We start from the raw sequence: 20279 nt of genomic DNA, 5'->3' as shown, positions 1-20279 counted from the left end.
TGAACAGATATAATATAATGTCTAAAATACACAGGTCTAATTTTTATTAATAGAACACATCTTCAAGAAATACTAAGTTTCCATGCACTATCAAGCAGATGCAATTTCAAATACTGTAGAACAAAGTTTTTCAATTACATGCCCTTGTTTATGTATTTTTCACTTGTAATCAGTTTGCCAAAATATGACTTTTTGGAAACATTCAACCACAAGTCTTTCCTATAGCATTGTGGTATTTGTGTAATACAGAAGATTTACTCATTGTCTGGGATATAATGAAAGCATGTGCTTAAATTCTTAAGTTTAAAACTTAAAACTTAAGAATTTGGAGAACATATTTATATAACAGAGATATTACTTTGGCTGTACCAATTAAACTCTAAAGCTCAATGGCAATTGAGATAAATAGAAACAAACATAGACTAAACTTGGAGTATTACGGATACCATGTTTGAGGATAAGCAACTTGTTGAAAGCTACCATCACTTGAATTGGGAAGGAAAGTGTGTCTGTTCTGTTTATTTTCTCATCATAGGCAAAAACAGACAAGAAATTTAGTAAGAACTTTTATTATTATTATTTTTATTATTTATTTATTTATTTATTTATTTATTATTAAGCTCATTTATTATGGCTCAATCACTGCAATAACTCTGCTCTAAAAATACTTCTTTCAGTAAATTAAAAAGGAGACATAATGATGATCATATTGCCAGGTTTAATCTGAGTAACAGAGCATTCCAGTGCAAGTGCATTAATTGATTACATACCTCCATAATGCTGCATAGACAACTGCGAGGGTGATCAAGGCCAAGCAAGAAAGGCCACTGCCTACTATTAGGGTAACTGAAGGTGTACCAGAGGATTCCATGATCTGTAAATTAAACAAAAGAAACAAAAAAAGGAGAGATAACGTTTTCATAAATTGAAATAACTTCTAAACTCAGCAAAACTACCCTATCCTACTCAAAAACAGCCAATAGAGTTGTTATAGTTACCAGATAATTACCCAGTAACCACTCAGTTCATATATTCTCAACCTCTAAAATGACTAATTCTAGCTCCCCCCTCTCTCCCACTGTGAAGTAATAAAGGCCTGAGAGTTTTAAATGCTTGATTATGGCATACTACCCACTATGGTTTTCTACAACAAATTACTAAAACTAAAACTATGGTGAATATTCACATGTTAAATTTTCTCTAGCTGAAATTTGAAGCAGCATTCATTTTTATTCAACAACTATAGTTCAGTTATTTCACAGTATGTTTTTGGGTAAAATTTACTTTGATCTTCTCATTTATAACTCATTGCTTCCCCAATCTGGTGCCTAGATATTGAAAATTGTTCAAACTTTCTGACTTTTGACAACTTTGTTCTAAGTCAAGTATTCTCTTATTTAATTTCACTTGCTTGGCCTCTAAGGATATAGAAGAAAATCAGATTTCAAAATCAGGAACTTAAAACATATTTTGTGGGTTTTTTTCTATATTTTTAACGAAATATGCAGAGATGATTTTCATAATGCCAGTATCAGTCCCTGAAATACATGACCTTGACAAATAAGCCTTATATATTTTGAAACATATATAAAGATTATAAGCAGTCACTGATTTGAGAGGTTTCTTTCTTTAGACACTAACATGATACTAACTAATGAAATCTATTGTTTTTCTTATTTTTAATACTGGAAGTTTGAAGAAATACACTTTAAGATCAAGTGTATTCCAAACCTTAGGTATGCACATTAAATTATATTATGTATTTCTGTCATCAAAATAAGTAAGAAGAGTGAGGCATATTTAGGCCAAATTTAGACAGAAAGCCACATTCATCTAAATAATTATTTTCAATATTTCAATTTTTGAAATAATCTTCAAACTGCATTTTATGAGGATATTTTTTTTCTTTTAGATAGTTTATGCGGCTGTCTATTTCAGAAACTAGTTTTTTACAAGCCTATACACTTTTAAGGAATGATTTTACAGTTTCAGGCAGTCTGTGCTTTCATGAAAACTTCATTTGTTTTTTTAAAAATAAATATCCAAGGACACCCCCAGAAAACCTGTACTGAAAATACCCAATGCAGATATGCAATATCTTTGGCTTATAGTGTCTGGGGTCTTCATTCTATTACCAACAGTATTCTCACAAATTCCCCAGACCAGCTTTTCAGTTCCAAAATAAAGGTTAAGTTGGCAATTATTTTTATTTGAAAGTTTGCAGCATATCAGTAATATGATGGAGTACATCCTCAAAACTATACTGCAGAAATTTCAAGTTAGAAGACATAAAATTGAGTAGTATTTAGTTATAACACACCAACTAGAATTCATTTTACCAAGCTACTGAAGCTAAGGAGGAGACGAACCCAATTTTGCCACCCTGCAACATTTTCCATTTCCCCTTTTAAAATGCAGTTCCCTGGAGAAACCCTCGCCACAATGTCCCTGCCTTTGCATTAGAGCCTTGTTTTCCCTTTGTTACTTACTATTTCTCTAGGTTGCTGAGCCAAAATGGCGAAGGTAGAGAGACGATCACATAAGCATTTCGTATGGGATGCATCGGTAAGCACAGTTTTACATCCCTGGGTGGACCACGTTCCCAAAGACTCGTTCCTGCAAAGGGGGGGTGGGGGGGAGATCGGGATAAATACGCCTGACGGCCAAATCCGTAAAGAAGAAAATGCAGTTTAATTGAGAGAATCGTCTACTGTAATTCCCGTCAGGAAAAAAAAAAAAAATCTACTTGTTGTTGAACAGAACGTAATTTAGATGCATCTCCAGTAATGCAAAGCGAGAGTGTTTGGAAAAAGCAAGCAGGAGCGTGCAGAAGAGCTGTCCAGCGCCGGAGGTGCTGAAACCGGGACTAGCTCTGTCCAGCCCTCTGCGAGGAACAGCAGCGGCGGTGGCAGCACGAGCAGCCGCCAGAGCGTTGGCAGCCACTTCCTATGCTCATCGGATCGTTTCAAGCACTCAGAGTGTAAAGAGGCTTTTCAGATTTTCATACCAGCTCTGATTCTCGTCCGTATTTTTGGATCGTGAACGCTGGATTTTAAAATGCGGATTTCTCTGAAAAGCCTGCCTAAAAGGTTATATAGCTTGGGTTGAGTGATAGGATCTTTTCCTTTGCTGGTTAGGGATTTTTCCTCCCTTTAGAATTAGCTGCTGTGAAAATTTCACCCTGGAAACGGGAAGCAGCAGCAGCGGCATCAGCTGGTTACGACTCTCATTGCCTTTGCCTGGTATCCAGGGGAGGGGTAGGTTTCAGACATAAGCTTCCCACTCCACACTTCATTCAGCCCAACATGCCTCTGAAACCCTTGACATTTCTTCCCCTGACCTGCCTCTCTGCCCTGGAGTAGAAACACTAAGCTAACACCAAGTCTGCTAAAACATTTGGAAGAATAACCATACCCCAAAGTCCGGTAGGAAGGGGGAAAGAGGGCCTGCTTCAATTTTGCCTTTGGTCTAGTCATTCAAAATTCTAAAGCATATGGTTTATTTCCCACCCCAGCAGAACAATAAAAATGGTATCAACCTACGCTTTCTTAGTAGGGGGATAAGATGGGGGGAGAACCCTTCCACCCCCAACTGAGCTACTCTACAGGAAGAGGAAGAAAAGAAAAAGAAAAAAAAAAGCTAGAGAGTTCGACCAATCAACTTTATTACCATTACACGTGTTATATACTGAATGCACCAATTTTCACCTCCCCTCCCCCAGGTATGGAAACTCTCTAACTAGCAAACCTGTGTATGTGTGTGTTTTAATTTCAAACCACGTTATTATCTGTGTTAAAAACTACTCTAAAATTTGAAGAAATAACACATAATTTCGATAGGATACTTTTGATTTCACCTACTCTATCCTTGAATGCCTAAAGCTATTGGGTTAAATATGTATGCAGTATATTTCTGAGAGATTTCAATGAGAGAGGCTTTTCTCTGACAGTTGAACCTCCAAGATGAGCTACAGAATATAATTCACACTATGCTTTTTGGTATCTAGAAGCAATGTTTCTAGTATTTGTGATTTTTGTATCATTAATATTCATGACTCAAAATACTCTTAATTACGAATTCTTTTAAGAAGGAATACACTGCATTTGAGGAGGACTACATAAAATATTTACCTAAGTTCAGCCAAAGAATTTTAAGTATTACCAATTCAAAATTAGGAGGTCTCTTTTCTTTCTCATGATATCATGCAGCCATGACAAATTTAAAAATATATATCACTTATACCTTCAACCAACTGCAACAGAATTAAATTTCAGTTCTTCCTAACCATAGCAGCACTTCAATTTATTTCATTAACTATCTGTCTTCTATCTTCTTGAGACAACAGTTAAGGCTAAATGAAAAACATTTATCTTAGTTGATTAAAGTTTAAAGAAGAAAGATATAGTTAAGGGAATCTGATGTGTTTTAAAACATAACCTCTGCATTATTCAGCCTGGATGGCAGCTCTACTTTAATGCTATATCTGTGCTTTCAAGATGGAGTCTAGTACTTAAACTTTTCACATTATGTAGCTATGACAAATAAAACAAAGTCTTAATAAGGAAAAACTTTACTGTAAATAAGACCTCATATGAGACAGTTATATATTTATATCCAGGTAATGAAAGTTTGTTTACTCAAGAAAATATTAGCATCACTAAACTTTGGCTGTCAGATATAAAGTCTATGTTCAATACAACGCTGCTAGACTCTGAAGATCATGTACATTTTATATGACATCTTAAGAAAAGTAGGTCAATTTAGTCTGTTTTGTTTGTACAATGATTGCATTGCTGACCTAGCCCAGCCTCAGGCAAAATTGGAAAGTAAGTGACACCAGTCTCACTCCACCCCAAGCATGAAATGCTTCAAATCTCATGGATCCCCTCTTCATGTGCACCTTCCTGAGGCTACTACCTAGCCTATGTCCCTACATTCCTTTGTAATTATTTTCCCTTTGTTGACTTTATGTGATTAAACTAATAATAATATGAGTGACTGAGTATAGTATAATGTGCACTTCCTGGTTTAAAACAAGGTAGAAAATACAAAATAATGTATCTGATAGGAGAACATCAGGATTTGGAGATGAGTAGTGGAGAAGATATTGAAAGGTCAGAGGCAATTACCCAACTTCTACATTTGGTAGAAGCTGAGCAAAAAAACATGATGCCATTCTCATACTATACTTTATATTATTTCATAAAACCTCTTGATATTTTAAAACCATATAAACTCTTATAAATTAGTTTTTAAATACAAGCATACATGTCATTATTATTACAAAACCTATAGTATGTGTCATTTGTATTTTCAAACATTTCATAGCTTATTCCTACTATACAAAATTCTTTGAAAGCATGGTACATGTGTCTGATTGATTTCAGGGAGACCTTGTAAAGCAAACTGATATTTGGTAGAGCTACTGTGAAGCAAAATACTTCCCCAGTCTGCAAAGAACAAGATTTTCAAACATGTGGACTATTCCAGCAGTCATATTATCCTTCCAATGTCATAGTTTTGCATGTTATGATTAATGGGTTATCTGTGAATTGTTTAGTTATTAACTCCAGGTTTCCATCAATAAGGCAAACAAATACAACAAAATATGTACGAACAGTAAAGATATAATAAGGAAAACAGACTGATGATGTCAGAAGTGAACATAGAATTATGATACAGATATACATATTATACTGAAAATCAAATATTTCCTTTTAACAATGTCTTTTCTGGGCATTAAAACTTATTTCAAATAGCTTTCAAAAATAACTAGGCCTGCAGAAATTCCATACAGCCAGCACATTCTTTGTTGGTTACACCTACATTCACCCATGTTAGCTGTTAGCTGTCATCTGTACCTCTTCTCCTTCTTCCTATTATTAGGCTGGCTAAAAGAAGAGTCTGCCTGGACAAAGTATTCAAACGTACATACCCACAAGCACAGAATTCTGTGAAAATATGAGACACAAAATCCATTACTTTCTAGCTTAATATTTATTTGAGATCTTTCCCAAATTTCCTAACAATCTGTCTGGTTTCTTTTTGGATCTGAGTATATCATTGGGTTCTTGATTTCATGGGAGTTTTAAACAATATAACATGTGGCTATTCATTAGTACTTAAGATTACAGAAAAAATTATCTGTTCCCTGTGACAAAGTTGCTTAGTAAAACCTGATAGAAAAAACTTAGTGACACATTTCACGAAATGAAACTTTTACCTTTTAACATATCAATACAACCAGGCGTTTCACTTGAATCATTCTTTTATAAAACTGTCTATTCTGTTTCATAATAAATCAATGCATAAAGTATTTATTATGAATAAGTTATACACTTTAGGTGATTTATTATCTTTTAGGATATTAATACTCCATTTCTCCAAAATCAACATAGATACAACGACAATTCAAAAAAAATCTACACACAACCTCTGAGTATACTATTTTTACAATGAATGTGTACTGAAAGAAAGCAATTGTTTCCCATCATAATGGTCATTAATATCTAAAAATTAGTTGAATCTGTATTTTTTTAATTTTTTATTTGTTTTTAAAAATTATTTGGAGAGAAAGAGAGCACAGAGAGAGACACACACACACACACAGAGAGAGAAAGAGAGAGAGAGAGAGAGAAGAGGGGGAGGAAAGAGAGAGAAGGGGAGAGAGAGAGAGAGAGAGAGAGAGAATCCAAGCAGGCTCTACACTGAAAGTGCCCTGACATGGGGCTCATTCTCATGAACTGTGAGATCATGACCTGAGCTGATATCAAGAGTGGGATGGTTAACTGACTGAGCCACCCAGGTGCCCCTGTACTATTTTAATGTATATGTTACACCCAAATAAATGATGTATATATGGCTCTTGGTGTAAATTACTCCCATAGAACAGAAAATTTTGAAGTACAAATGAGAACATATTCTCAATTTTGTATTGAAACAGTATTTGAGGGTAATTTCTACTTTTTAGGCCATACAAAAACTGAAAATATTATCTCTAGCAATTGTTACTATGTCAAAACACAATGAATATAAAATTAGAAAGTTTTGGCAGAAGTAACCTTAATGACCATCTAGCCCATTGGTTTTCTACACTTGATTCCATTAATCTGGAGTCCTTTAAAAATTAAGCCCTAGGGTGGACCCCGGGCATTATTACTTTTCTGATGCTCCCCAGATGATTCAAGTGTGCACCCAGGGTTGAGAATCACTGATCTATCCCAACCACTTAGTTTTATAGATAAGACAAGTAAAGTACAGTGAATTTAGGAAACTTGTTTTAAGTCAGACTGAGAGGCAAAGTTGGGTTTCTCACTTCCATACTAGAGGTTTTCAATGCTAAATTTTAATTGCAATCTGTTTTAGAACAGAATGTAACATGTCCTATGAAGTTATAAGAATGTCATGCATATTTACACTTGCAAGCATTGTTGCACTACTGTCACAGTTTTAACAAACTGAGTTATCAATGGAGAAAGTTAGCAAAAGGTAGATAGATTGTCATACTCTATGGTCTATAACCTATATTTAAGTAATATATCCTATGATACATTAAAGAAAAACATTGATTTTATACCAATTTTTCATTATGTGAAACTTCTAATATCTCTTTAGTGAGATCATTTACTGTTTGGGTGATACAGTAAAAGTTAAGTTGCAAATTCTGAGGGGCGCCTGGGTGGCTCAGTTGGTTAAGCATCCGACTTCAGCTCAGGTCATGATCTCACAGTTTGTGGGTTCAAGCCCCACGTCCGGCTCTGCGCTGACATCCCAGAGCCTGGACCCTGTTTCGGATTCTGTATCTCCCTCTCTTTCTCTGCCCCTCCCTTGTTTGCTCTCTCTCTCTCTCTCTCTGTGTCTCTCTCTCTCTCTAAAATAAACATTAAAAAAATTAAATTGCAAATTCTGAGAACACAATAATGGGTAACAGTTGTAAGTTCTTTTTCCTTCTAAAAATATTCTCTGTATTGTGATTCAATTGTTATTCAAAATTATTTTATGTCAATCATAATGGTGTCTGTATATAATATTATATACTAGTGTGTGTGTGTTTGTGTGTATCACAATAAATAAAGATTAACACCCACATAAAGCATATATACTTCATTCACTAGGATGAAATTTAGAAGCAGGTACTTTGCTACCACCAAAAAGAGCACTTATCATCCATCATACTGGGCCTGGAATCAATAGTAATGCCTCTACCAAAATACTAGATTTCTAATTTGTTATAGAGAAATGAAGTAGTTCCAGGAATACTCTATATTTAGATCCTCCCCACAATCCTGTGTGTCTACTAATGCTTTCTATCCAACACCAGAATATTAGGTGATAAATTTACCTCACTTTCTTCAATTATAAAATTAATACTCTTTATGCCATACTAGAATATTAGTGTTTTTGAGAATTGTATCTTGTTTGCCTTTGAATCTCTGCCATACTGCTTTTCACTTAGTAGGGACTAAATGATGTTTGTTTAGTTAATTTAATGATTATTTGCATTCAAGAAATGACTATTACTGCTGGATCCAGACAAATCGTTTCAGTTCTAATTCATTTGCTGTTCTTCAGCATATAGTAGAAATGTAATCTGAAGAGTATCAATGGATCTTAACAGGCCCATCTATTTGTTTTTGGTCTTCAAACATCATTTGATGATGAACTCTGAAAGATTCAGCATGATGTAGTGATTATTTTCAATCCAGCAGCAAGACTGGAGTCTTCACTAATCAGTCAATAAGTATTTAATGTGCTTTTGAAATGCTAAAGACACATTAAAAAATTAATACAATTTCTTTCTTAGAGAAGCTGACAATCTGGATGGGATTGACGGCACACAATCCAGTATATGTTTTCTGCCTTATTACAACTTATTCTAGAAAATGCTATCAGTTCTACCCTTTTATTCTAAGCTACCATTGTCTCTTGCCTGGGTAAATCCCATCACTGGGTTCCTTGTTCCCATTTTTGCCACATAACCTGAAGTTCAATTTCAACATGGCAGCTGGAGAGATCCTTTTGAAACATTTGTCAACTCATGTCACTCTGTTCAAAACTCTGTCAGTGGTTCTTCTGATCTCAATTGGACTAAAAGACAAACACCTTACAATGGCTTATAAGGACCTATACTATATGGTCTGTCATTGCTTCTCTACCTTCATCTCATAACACACTTGCCTCTGCCCATCACTTCTAAGCACACTGAGCTTCTTGTTGTCCCACCTTGGCATTTTTTGATGGGAATTCCCTTGGCCCAGAATGCACTCCTCAAGAATGTTACATTGCTTACTCCCTCATATCATGTAGGTCTCTGCACTATGTCATCCCACCAGAGACGTCATTACTGACTTTCCACTATAAGATAGTAACTCCCTATCTATAGGTTAAAAATGGCCATGAGTTCTATATAACTCTTTCCATCAAAAGGTACAGTCTATTTCCTCTTCCTTTAATCTTGGTAAGCCCTGTGACTTGATTTAACCAGAAGAATGCACTAGAAATGATTTGTGACTTCTGAGCTTAGGACTCAAGAGATCTCATAGTTTCTACTCTCATCATTTTGAAATTCTGCTATCATGAGGGATAGCCCAGGTGAGCTTCGCTGAGTATGAGAGACAGCACCAACTACCAGACATGTGAGTGAGACTATATTGGACCAGTCAACCACAGGCTGAACTCCCAGAGAGAACTGCAGTCTCATGATGAGACAATCCTTCTGATGGTTTTATCTGGTGTCATTCATGAAACTGCAGTTTTGTCGGTTCAGCCTGTGGTTGGCTGATCTAATATAGTCTCACTCACATGTCTGGTAGTTGGTGCTGTCTCTCATACTCAGCGAAGCTCACCTGGGCCACCCCCCATGATAGCAGAAGAACCAACCAGTTGAACTCAACGTAAGAAGCTGAGTCATATAATTATGAGCAACTAAAAGGTTGCTGTTTTAAGCACTGAGATTTGAGGAGGTTTGCTATATAATAATTGATACATTATTCAATATTTTTCCATATGCCCTTTGTCTTTACCTTGATCTGTTGGTGCCCACAGCACTTATCACATCTAATGTATTATGTATGTATTTTTTGACTCATTTGTTTTTGACCTGTCTTTTCTTACTGGAATGTAAGCTTCTTGAGAACAGGGATATTGTTATGTTAATTAATTTCAGAATTCCCAGATCTTAAAAGAGTGGCTGACACATAATAGATGCTCAGTAAATATTTGTTGAGTAAATACCTGGTATTGATTTTGACCTGATATAGAAAGCTGGACTTTCCTACATCATTAATTCATTTGTTTATTTAACAAATATTTATTCAGTATCTAATATGATGCAGATGCTAAGCTAGGTTATTTTGTGGATATATTAGATTTGCACTTTGTCTTTTGGAGCTTGAGGGCTTCAATGGAAATTATCTTGCAGGTGTAGTGCCTCTTTGTCATAAAATACACATTAAAACCATGAACATGTTGCCCTTTAGGGGTCACTGAACATCATTTACAAGAATGGTAGCACCAGCTCTATTGCCAGTATTAGTTTTTATTTTACTTTCTTACTTACTTTTCAAATTGTAGTAAGAATACTTAAAATGAGATCTACTTAATTTTTTAAAGTTTTTTAAAAATTGTATTTATTTTGAGAGAGATAGAGGCAACACAAGCAGGGGAGGGGCAGGGAGAGGAAGAGAGAGAATCCCAAGCAGGGTCTACACTTTCAGCATAGAACTTGATGTGGGGCTCAAACTCATGAACCCAGAGATCATGACCTGAGCTGAAACCAAGAGGTGGATGCTTAACTGACTGAGCCACACAGGTGCCCTATCTTCTTAATTTTTTAAATGCACCATACAACCTATGTTGTACATCAGATTTCTAGAACTTATTCACCTTGCATAACTGAAATTTAACACCTGTTAAATAGAAACTCTCCATTTCCTCCCCACCCCACCCCCTTGCCGCTGGCAATGATCATTCCCAAAGTACATTCCCAAAAGCAACAAAAGCAAAAGTAGACAAGTGGATTATATCAAACTAAAAGCCTTCTGCACAGTAAAGGAAACAAATATCAGAGTGAAAAGGCAACCTATGGAATGGGAGAAAATATTTGCTAACCATTGATCTGATAAGAGGTTAAAATACAAAATACATAAGGAGCTCTTAAAACTCAATAGCACAACAGGGGCGCCTGGGTGGCGCAGTCGGTTAAGCGTCCGACTTCAGCCAGGTCACGATCTCGCGGTCCGTGAGTTCGAGCCCCGCGTCAGGCTCTGGGCTGATGGCTCGGAGCCTGGAGCCTGTTTCCGATTCTGTGTCTCCCTCTCTCTCTGCCCCTCCCCCGTTCATGTTCTGTCTCTCTCTGTCCCAAAAATAAAAAAAAAAAAAAAAAAAAAAAAAAAAAAAAAAAAAAACTCAATAGCACAACAAAAACAAAAACAAAACTGATAAAATGGGAAAACTATTATCTTTTTTGTTGTTGTCTTTAATTTTTTTCAATGTTTATTTTTGAGAGAGAGAGAGAGAAACAGAGTGTGAGTGGGGGAGGGGCAGAGAGAGAGGGAGACAGAATCTGAAGCAGGCTCCAGGCTCTGAGCTGTCAGCACAGAGCCCGACATGGGGCTTGATCTCAGGAACCACAAGATCATGACCTGAGCTAAAGTCAGATGTTTGACTGAACCACCAAGGTGTCCCTGTTGTTGTTTTTAAAACTGGAAACAGTAAGAGTAGAAAAAAAGTATGGGAAGAAATAACACTAAGAAGGCCAATCTACTGGGTTATAAATATGTATAAATATCCTCACCATGATTTATTAATAATTAAAGGTTAAAATATGCTAGCTGCCATCATTAGTCAATAGGCAAATATAATAATCATGGTAATGAAAATAACAGCTAACATTTATAGAGTGTATAACTCATTGATAGGTCCTATGGTAGATACTTTATATATTTTTTAATCCTAAATCTAAATGTCAAGGTAGTTATTGTTGTTATTTTCCCAGATAGGAATATTGAGACAAATGGACCCAATGCATCCATCTAGAATCATGAAGATCCTAGAGATATAAGAGCCTAGAGTTGGAAGTTGCCTAGATACCTCAATCTGTATAATAACCATACAAGCCCTGGACTGCCTGTCTTTGGCTTTATTGTTATATGTTTAAAAGAAATAAATGAAGCCAAGAAATTATGGCTATAGTAAGGCTGCCCAGCTGGTAAAGGGCTGTACCAGGAATTGAACCCAAGTCTGCAAGACTTAAAAGCAGATTCCCCTTCCTCTGTTTTCTCAGTGAGGGGTAGATACAAAGAGAGTACACAACCAGAGTTAAGAACACGCAGGGACAGTGCTCAGAAAAGGTGACAGTATTTTGAGAATTAAAATCTCAAAGTCGTCTATGTCCCATTGTTTCTGCTTAGCCCAGCAAACATTTGTTTGCATTTACTCTTTTACATCTTCCTGTGAAGTGTGTTCTTTCCCTTTGAAGAACACAGACTCCTACCCCCTTTCTCCTAGGTTCAGGATTACACATATACCTCATTTTGCCTGACTGCCTTTGGAATTCTGTGTGGATTTCCCGTACAGAAGAAATTACATTTGATTTTCTCCTGCTAATCTGTCTCATGTCAATTTGATTCTTAGTCCAACTAAAAGACTCTGAAGGGCAGAGGAAAGTCTTCCTCCCTGACAATACCTTGGGAAGGAATTATTAGAGTTGTGAATTCTCCCATAGTTCTTAATACCTCTAAATCAAATCACTATACTGCTTAAAACATTATTTGTCAAAAGCATTTCCTAAAACACTCTAAAAGGTACACCAATGATTCACAAAAATTTTCTGTCGGCTAAAACTCTGGCACAAAAACATTCAACAGCAGAATTACTGAGTAAGCGTCTTAGGCAGCTATTTGTATTATACAACTTTTTTCCCCCATTCCATTTGAAATTATAATTATGATGTGGCTTGGCTGTAAAGTGATCTAGTCATACTTCTGGCACTGGGTCACAGGTTAGCTGTTTTCTAAGTTAAAAATTTGAGCATATGTCTGTAATGTTAACCCAAAAGAAGGATAGATCTCAACAACTTACTACTACTGAGATGTGAAACTAAGACATCAATTAGAAGGTGAAGTTTAATTCACTCAAAATCCTGATGCTTTGTTTCTGGGATAAAGCTGGGAATATGCGATTTTGATGTCAGATTTATTAGTTTCAAAAAATAGAAATTTTAAATCTTGAGTTAATCATACAACCAAAAATATGATTCATCATTGCTTACATAGAAAATGCAAAAATCAGGGATCGTTGGAGATTTATATGGTTTAAATGACTATTTGGATGACATAATATTCTTAGAACTCTGACAAAGGGAATCTGGAGTATTAGGGCAATGTTTCTCTGCTCACTCCCTCAGTATATTATGTGCAATTTGGGAACATGGTTATAAGTAGAAAGGATATGGAAATGATTGGAGTGGTAGAACAAAGTATTACCATATACAAACAGAAATGAAATAAAGTGGCCTGTATGTGAAAAGCTGGATTCAATTAAAATATAAACTAAGAAAATAATCTGTTCAAAACCAGGTGGTTCATAGTCTTATATTTATTCAAGTAACTTTGCACTGTTACAATATCATTCATTTGCAACTATCGAATTCTTTAAAAACTAATCAATATCCCAGCATTATGGTGTTTAAAGTGAAAAAGCTCATTCAGTAAAAGCCATGCTGCAAACATTTTGTACCTATGTGATGACACAGATAAGTATACGCACTACATCAAATTCATAGTAATGGCTTCAGTAAATATTAGAATAACTTTCCATCAGGTTTTTTTCCCCTTCTAATTAAAATTATACCTTGAATTTGCTTGTGACTAGTTTCAAAAGAGTTTGCCAATTTTGCTCCCCTTTAAACATTATCTATAGAATCTATGGGAAAACAAGTATCTTTATCCTACAGATAGTTTCTGTTTTTGTTGTTGTTTTTTTAAGTCACAGATATGGCACTGGGAAACTTGGCTTCTGGTTTCAGCTGCACCACAGCAGAATACTATTATCTGGGAGAAATCCTAACCTACTCTGGCACTCAGTGTCCTCATTTATAAAATTTGACAGGTGCATGTTCTACCTATCTTATAGAGATACTGTGTTGATGAAACTGAAGATAATGGTATCTTATACAACTATTTATTTAGTGGTTATATGGACTAGGCATTGTTAATGGGAATGAAAATCGTATATCTAAAGTTAACATTCCTAAATAAACGCAATATATTGTGATGATCACATATACCATTTTATTAACAAGAGACCATGTCAGAAGAGTCAAGTAACATGAACAAGATTATCCACGAAACATTATCTCTTATGGTGGCATCATAACATTTCCAGGTTTAAGAGGGGAATGCCAAAGTCCATGTTTAGAAGAACCAAAGTTAAAACTAACAAAGTAACTAACGTCCTCTATGAAGAAGAAAGAGATAGTATGAATTGATTTTCACCATGAACTTTTTTGTTGTTACTATAAGGATTTTAAGAACTAGAAACAGAACCCCAGATTACTAAACCTTTGGGATCATATAACCACATGGCCAACAGCTAAATCAAATTTTACATCACTGGTAGGCTAGTGAAATATGAAGAAGAAAAGTATCTATTACCAGGGAAGGAATCCATGTCATATTCTGACATGAAATGCAAAGGATGTAATCTTTCTATCTCCCAAACGCTGCCATTACCATGAAATTATCAGTGAAAACCTTCCATTCAAAGTACTTTCTTTGGATATTAGGACTATTTATAATAAATGCTCTGATAAGTATAGGTCAAGAGTAATAATATACGAAATTAGAAAAATGTAGTGATTTCTACAAACTTCTGGCTTTTAGGGATCTTGAAGACAGATCTCTTTTGTCGCATGGCATAAGTTACCCACTCCCCACACAGCAAAAAGATGTTAGGTAAGTGAGGGTAGAGTGGGTGCTACAGCTGACACAGGTTCACAGAGAAAGCATCGTTCTAAGACTCCTGAACATCTCATACCACTGATTTGCCAAGCTGTACACTCTTGACTACATGGCGATTTGATCTCAGAGTAGCAATGGAAAAGCAAGGATAGCCCGTGCTTAAATCCTCAACGGTAGCACATGCAAAAAGGGTAATAAAGAAGCAGGAATGTCTATAAGTGAATTATGTAACATGACTTTTTAAAGTGCAATGCTTAATGATGCTTAATGCTTGATTTTTAAATTCTCATGAAAAAATTTGAAAGGGCAGAATATATTCTATGAATTTATAGTCTCTGCCCTCAGATCGTGGAGACAAACATAAGCTTGTCCATTTCCATCCCAATTAAGAAAATCCCAGAAACGTCGAACACAATTAGAAACTGTAGGGGTGTGGCTAGTGCTGTGGTGACAAAAGGGAAGAAGTACATGAGTCCATTTCTCAAAAGTCTGGCATGTAAAGAAATAACGTGTTGCTGTACATTTAAATAAATGTGCATTCTATCTTCCTATCATGCCGCTGCTCCTCTGGAACTATGGTTACTTTCTACATTAATAAGGCAAGCAGTGAAAATTCATGGTTGAAGGACAGCATTGAACCCTCCACGGCATAATTAACATTTTAATGAGCAGCAAAGGCCTTTCCAGTTTCGGATCTCAACCTTGTGTCTCCTGAGTGGATCTCAATCTGTTGAGCTCAGAGAATGAGGTGATTCTGTCTTAGTGAGATTTTAAACAAAAAGTAGATCATATAGGCCACTATTTTAGCTTGATACTGCTCACTCCTTTGTTAGCAGAGCTCACTTATATTTGACTGTGTCATGTCAGTGCCCAACAACTAATTTTCAGCTCTAGTTTCTTTTTCAGCACATACAAAACTGTACCCACAGCACTTACATTCTAGGAATGGCTAATTTTCAGTAACTGACTGACTAATTGCAAGTTCCCCTCATTTGTAAGGTGCAGTGGGCTAACTGCTATTTGGGGACATAATAATTTGCAGAGGAAGCATTGGGTAATGCTTGTAATTTAATTATTTGCAAATCAAACTGCCTAATACACCAAAGGCACTAAACTTCTTCATTGGAGACAAGTTTGAAGGTCATTAAAAAGCTATTTGTTTTGAGGATTCAGAAAGTAAAGTACCTTAAAACTGTTCTAATGGATAGAAAAACACTTTTATTCCCAGATAAAATCTTTCAAAAACATTAAAAACCAATCTCCTTATTTTCATTAGTAGGACAAAAAAAAAAAAAAAAGGAGAGAGAGAGAGAGAGAGAGAGAGAGAGAGAGAAAGAAAAAGAAAAAAAAACCTGTCATGAGAGAAATTCCTGTGGGAAAGTTTCAAGCATCTTAAAAATGAAGCTTATAATAGAAAAACCTTCTCTGTCATAATTAATATAGCATCACTAATATAAAACCCTGGCTGCTTCTCCCATCTTCATATCTCATTTCTGACGGCTTCAGACCCATTACTATAATGTACATTATATGTATAGCATAATATGTTATATTATTCTTATTAGGTAAAGGCTGCAGAATCTCTGGGAATTTTGACATTTATTTCTTGGTGACAAGACAGCATAGCTCAAGTTCTCTTTACAGATGTGAACATTAACAATCCACATAGATAGTGAAGTAGTTCAACCACCACTTTAAATTTTGCTTACTGATTCAGTCGTAAAAACCAAGGACATCATACACATTTACCTATGCGTTACATAATCTTTTAGCAAAGATTGCAGACTGTAGTTGTGTTCACTGTATCCTTCAGTTATCATGTTTCTCTCTTAACCATAGTCAAGCATATATATAAAAAAGTGAAAACATAGATATGTCTGCAATATTTGGTAGATAAATTTTATGAATAGTTGTTACACGTTATCTGCTACTGAAGTAAATTTCATGTAGAGAAGAGGACTCCAAGTTCTCTAAAGAGAAGCAGACATCAACATAATGTTCCACAGTATAAATAACCCAGTTTCGTAGCCAACTATCTAGAATACATAGAAAATCCCCAGGAAATAAGAAGTCTTCTTATTGAGGATAAATTTGAGAAGACTGGTATGAAGACTGGTTATTCTCAGAGTGGTACATAAAACTTATTTTGCACAATTTCCAACTTTGCAATTTTAACACAAAGAAACAAATTAGGTATGTTTATACCTCTCTGGTTCAGGCCATTAAGTGTATCTTGAGTGTTCTAGCATTTAACTGTGGCCATTCCCAGGGACAAACAGGTTCAACAACAGTTCTGGGAAGTATCTTAACTACATTCTGGGGCAGTAGTTTTATATTACCAACGTGGCTTCTGGACCTTTGAATGGGTGAGACAAATGCTGATAGAAATCCATGGCACCTCCAAGTGAGAGTGAGGATATTTCATGAACTAAGTGCTGCTTTGGGAAAATACTGAAGAAATAAGTAGATGTTCAGAAAATCCATTGTGAGTGACCCCACAAATTCTCAGTGGCTACAACTTCTCCTAGTTAGTGAGTGCTACTTCTTTCCCCCTTCTGAGCTCTCTTCACTTCCTTAGGCTCCTTTTACTACCAGGCTTGCCAAACAAAGACTCCTATAAAGGCAATAGATTCTACATAAAGAATGTATTGCCTTTATAGGAAAGTCCAGCACAAAAAGAGAGGAAGAAGAGGAAGAACTTGCTTTTGGAGTCCCCTGTCTATATTCCAGTAGTTGTGTACAATTTCGTTTAAGTTCTGAGTACAGATTATCCTTACAGTAATTCATTTATTCATATTCTTATTATGTTTTCTTTCAAATCTTATGTGACAGGACAGAAAAGACTATCATTCACTGTTACTCAGTTGCTCTTTTTTTCTACTTTCTTTCCAGAGAGTCAAAGTATAGACTGAAGTGATTCCTGTTTATACATCTCCACTGGGACTGGCCAGGGCTGCAGTTTATATAGAATCCTGACAGAAATGGGGAAAATGTCACTAATGGATTCTAAGACTGGGCTGTTTTAAAAATATAAATAGCTTCTTTTGGTACCAGACTCAGTAATGGCATTAAGGCGTTCAAAAATTCAACTACAAGTACTTATGAGCCACTTTGGACCAAAGTTTTCATATCAATAGAGCAATGACTGTTTTGTTTTACAATGTAAGACTTAAAAGGCCTTGATCTTTTTATCAATTGGAGATGAGGTTTTTATGTGCCCACCCAAATACATTAATGTTAAACACACCCAAAAATATGGATATTAGAGGGTCTTGTGTCCCTATGTAAGAGTCCGATACTATGAAGCAAATTCCCCATCACCAACATCATATTCTTTTCATTTTTTTTTTTTTTTTTTTTTTTTGTTAAATATCTAGCTGGCTTCAGAGGGATAGAGGTAGGGGGAGGCTATGGCCACATTACTCTCAATTCTGCATATTCAAATCTTACTCTTAGATACACCTTAGGAAGGACTCAAGGACAGAGAACTCTTCCACTTGGCAGCCAAGGGGGCTGTGAAGAGAACCAAATAGGGGTCTTTAATCATCTTAGCAGCACAAAGGAGAAAATATGCTAACATCAAATCATCCATCTCCTGCTGCATCGTTCAGCTAAATCGAAGGCCCTGTGGGACCAGAGCTGAGATATGCCATAGCCCATGGGACAGTGGGTGACATACTGCTTCCTTTCCCCTGTAGCCAGGCCACCTTGAACAAAACACCGCATTCCTGCTGTATCACACAGCGTTCCTTATCAACCATGTTACTCAACTATAGAAAATTTATGACTGCAACACTCAGGAATAAGGGACAGGAAAAACAGATGCTCAAGGCCAGGTTTTGCCAGTTTTCTCTGTGGTGCCTATTGCTTCATAAAAATCAACCCCCCCCCCCACACACACACACACAAGTTTAATTGCAATCATTGTGCAGATGGTTTTTAGAGACTTAAGGTAAAGAGGCCAGTCCTGATCTCAGACCTGGACTTCAGTGCAGTACTAATAAGCCCTCTCCCTTCTCAGTGACTACTGCCATGCCTCCAGAGGGCTCCTCAGTGCTAATAAGGACCACACTGCTGCTGTCTTCCCAGGAATCTTTAGTGAGACCCCTTCTTGAGGAGGCATTTACACCACTCACCCAAGACTCAGAGAAGCTGAAGGTATACTCTTTTCAAAGTTATTCAACCAGACTGAAAACAGAACAGCTAAAAGGAGGCAAGGTTATTTAAGTACCCCTAGTGTTCTGGGAATTAGAATCATGCCCCTCTGAGTGTCTTTTTCCTTTTTCCTCAATAAGCCCTGCTAAAAAAGAGATAACAGGTCCATAGTGGAATAACTTGTGCTAAGGCCACATCACCAAAGGAGACTTAATATCTAACCTAATTGCAAATTTAATCTCCTCCAGGAATATAATCTTAACCAGTCAGTCTGGAATTTCCTGGTCAGCATTAGTGATGTAATACACTTGATAAGACCCTGTTTGTTCCCTGAAGGATGGTGACCTTCCTGATACAATCCACACTTTCCTTGTCCCTCCCTATTTTCTGTCTACAGATGTCTTCCAGATTGTATCATTCCCAGAGCTCCTATCTATTTGCTAAATGGGATGCTGCCTGATTGATAAATCATTGACTAAAATGAACTTGATCTTTTAAAAAAACTTTTTTTAATGCTTCATTTTTGAGATAGACAGAGCCCGAGTGGGGGAGGGGCAGAGAGAGGCAGACACAGAATGTGAAGCAGGCTCCAGGCTCTGAGCTGTCAGCACAGAGCCCCACGACGCGGGGCTTGAACCCATGAACTGCGAGATCATGACCTGAGCCAAAGTCGGACATTTCAGTCACCCAGGTGCCCCAAAACCAAACTTGATATTTAAATTCAATCAGTTGCATTTTAAGTTTTAACTGCAACTTCATGGTTTCAGGACAAGATAGGCTACAGGTGGAAGTAAGGCTGGTGGTTCTGTGCCCTCTTCAGCTCGAAACCCACAGGCATCCAGTTCCTCTGCTGATTGACAGCCAATACCATCCACTGAAGACCATCAGGTTCTGATCAGTGTTGCTCTACAGCAAATAGGTGGGGTGTTTCTAGTTATTCTTTTCAAGCAGACACAGTCTTGGGACTTCACAGGACTTTTCTAGGTTTCTCTAGGCTACATTTCTGTTTCTGCAGAACTGATAGCCATGGGGCTTCATTTCACACATACTTGCAATGGCCTTGCTCAGGGGGTTCTAAATTCAAATGTTCTCTCCTTCCTCTGGTCTCCCACAGTAGACTCCATGGTTCTGGACTATTATTCAGTCTTACCATATTAACTGCAT

General features: G+C 36.5%; 1 protein-coding gene across 5 annotated transcripts in view; it reads right to left on the bottom strand.

The window, feature by feature from the left end:
* The window catches only part of ADGRB3 (adhesion G protein-coupled receptor B3), a 729921-nt gene that overhangs the window by 163002 nt on the left and 546640 nt on the right, over positions 1–20279 (bottom strand). For all 5 annotated transcript variants that reach the window (XM_058734363.1, XM_058734362.1, XM_058734364.1 and 2 more), the window contains 2 exons: positions 2490–2616; positions 771–874 (listed from right to left, as the gene is read on the bottom strand). In XM_058734363.1, coding sequence (XP_058590346.1) covers positions 771–874; positions 2490–2616 — 231 coding nt within the window. The remainder of the gene's footprint in view (positions 1–770; positions 875–2489; positions 2617–20279) is intronic.

This window comes from Neofelis nebulosa, chromosome 6, assembly GCF_028018385.1.
Source record: "Neofelis nebulosa isolate mNeoNeb1 chromosome 6, mNeoNeb1.pri, whole genome shotgun sequence".
Classification (NCBI taxonomy): domain Eukaryota; kingdom Metazoa; phylum Chordata; class Mammalia; order Carnivora; family Felidae; genus Neofelis; species Neofelis nebulosa.
Note: the sequence above shows the minus strand (reverse complement) of the source record. Positions and strands in the feature narration are given on the sequence as shown.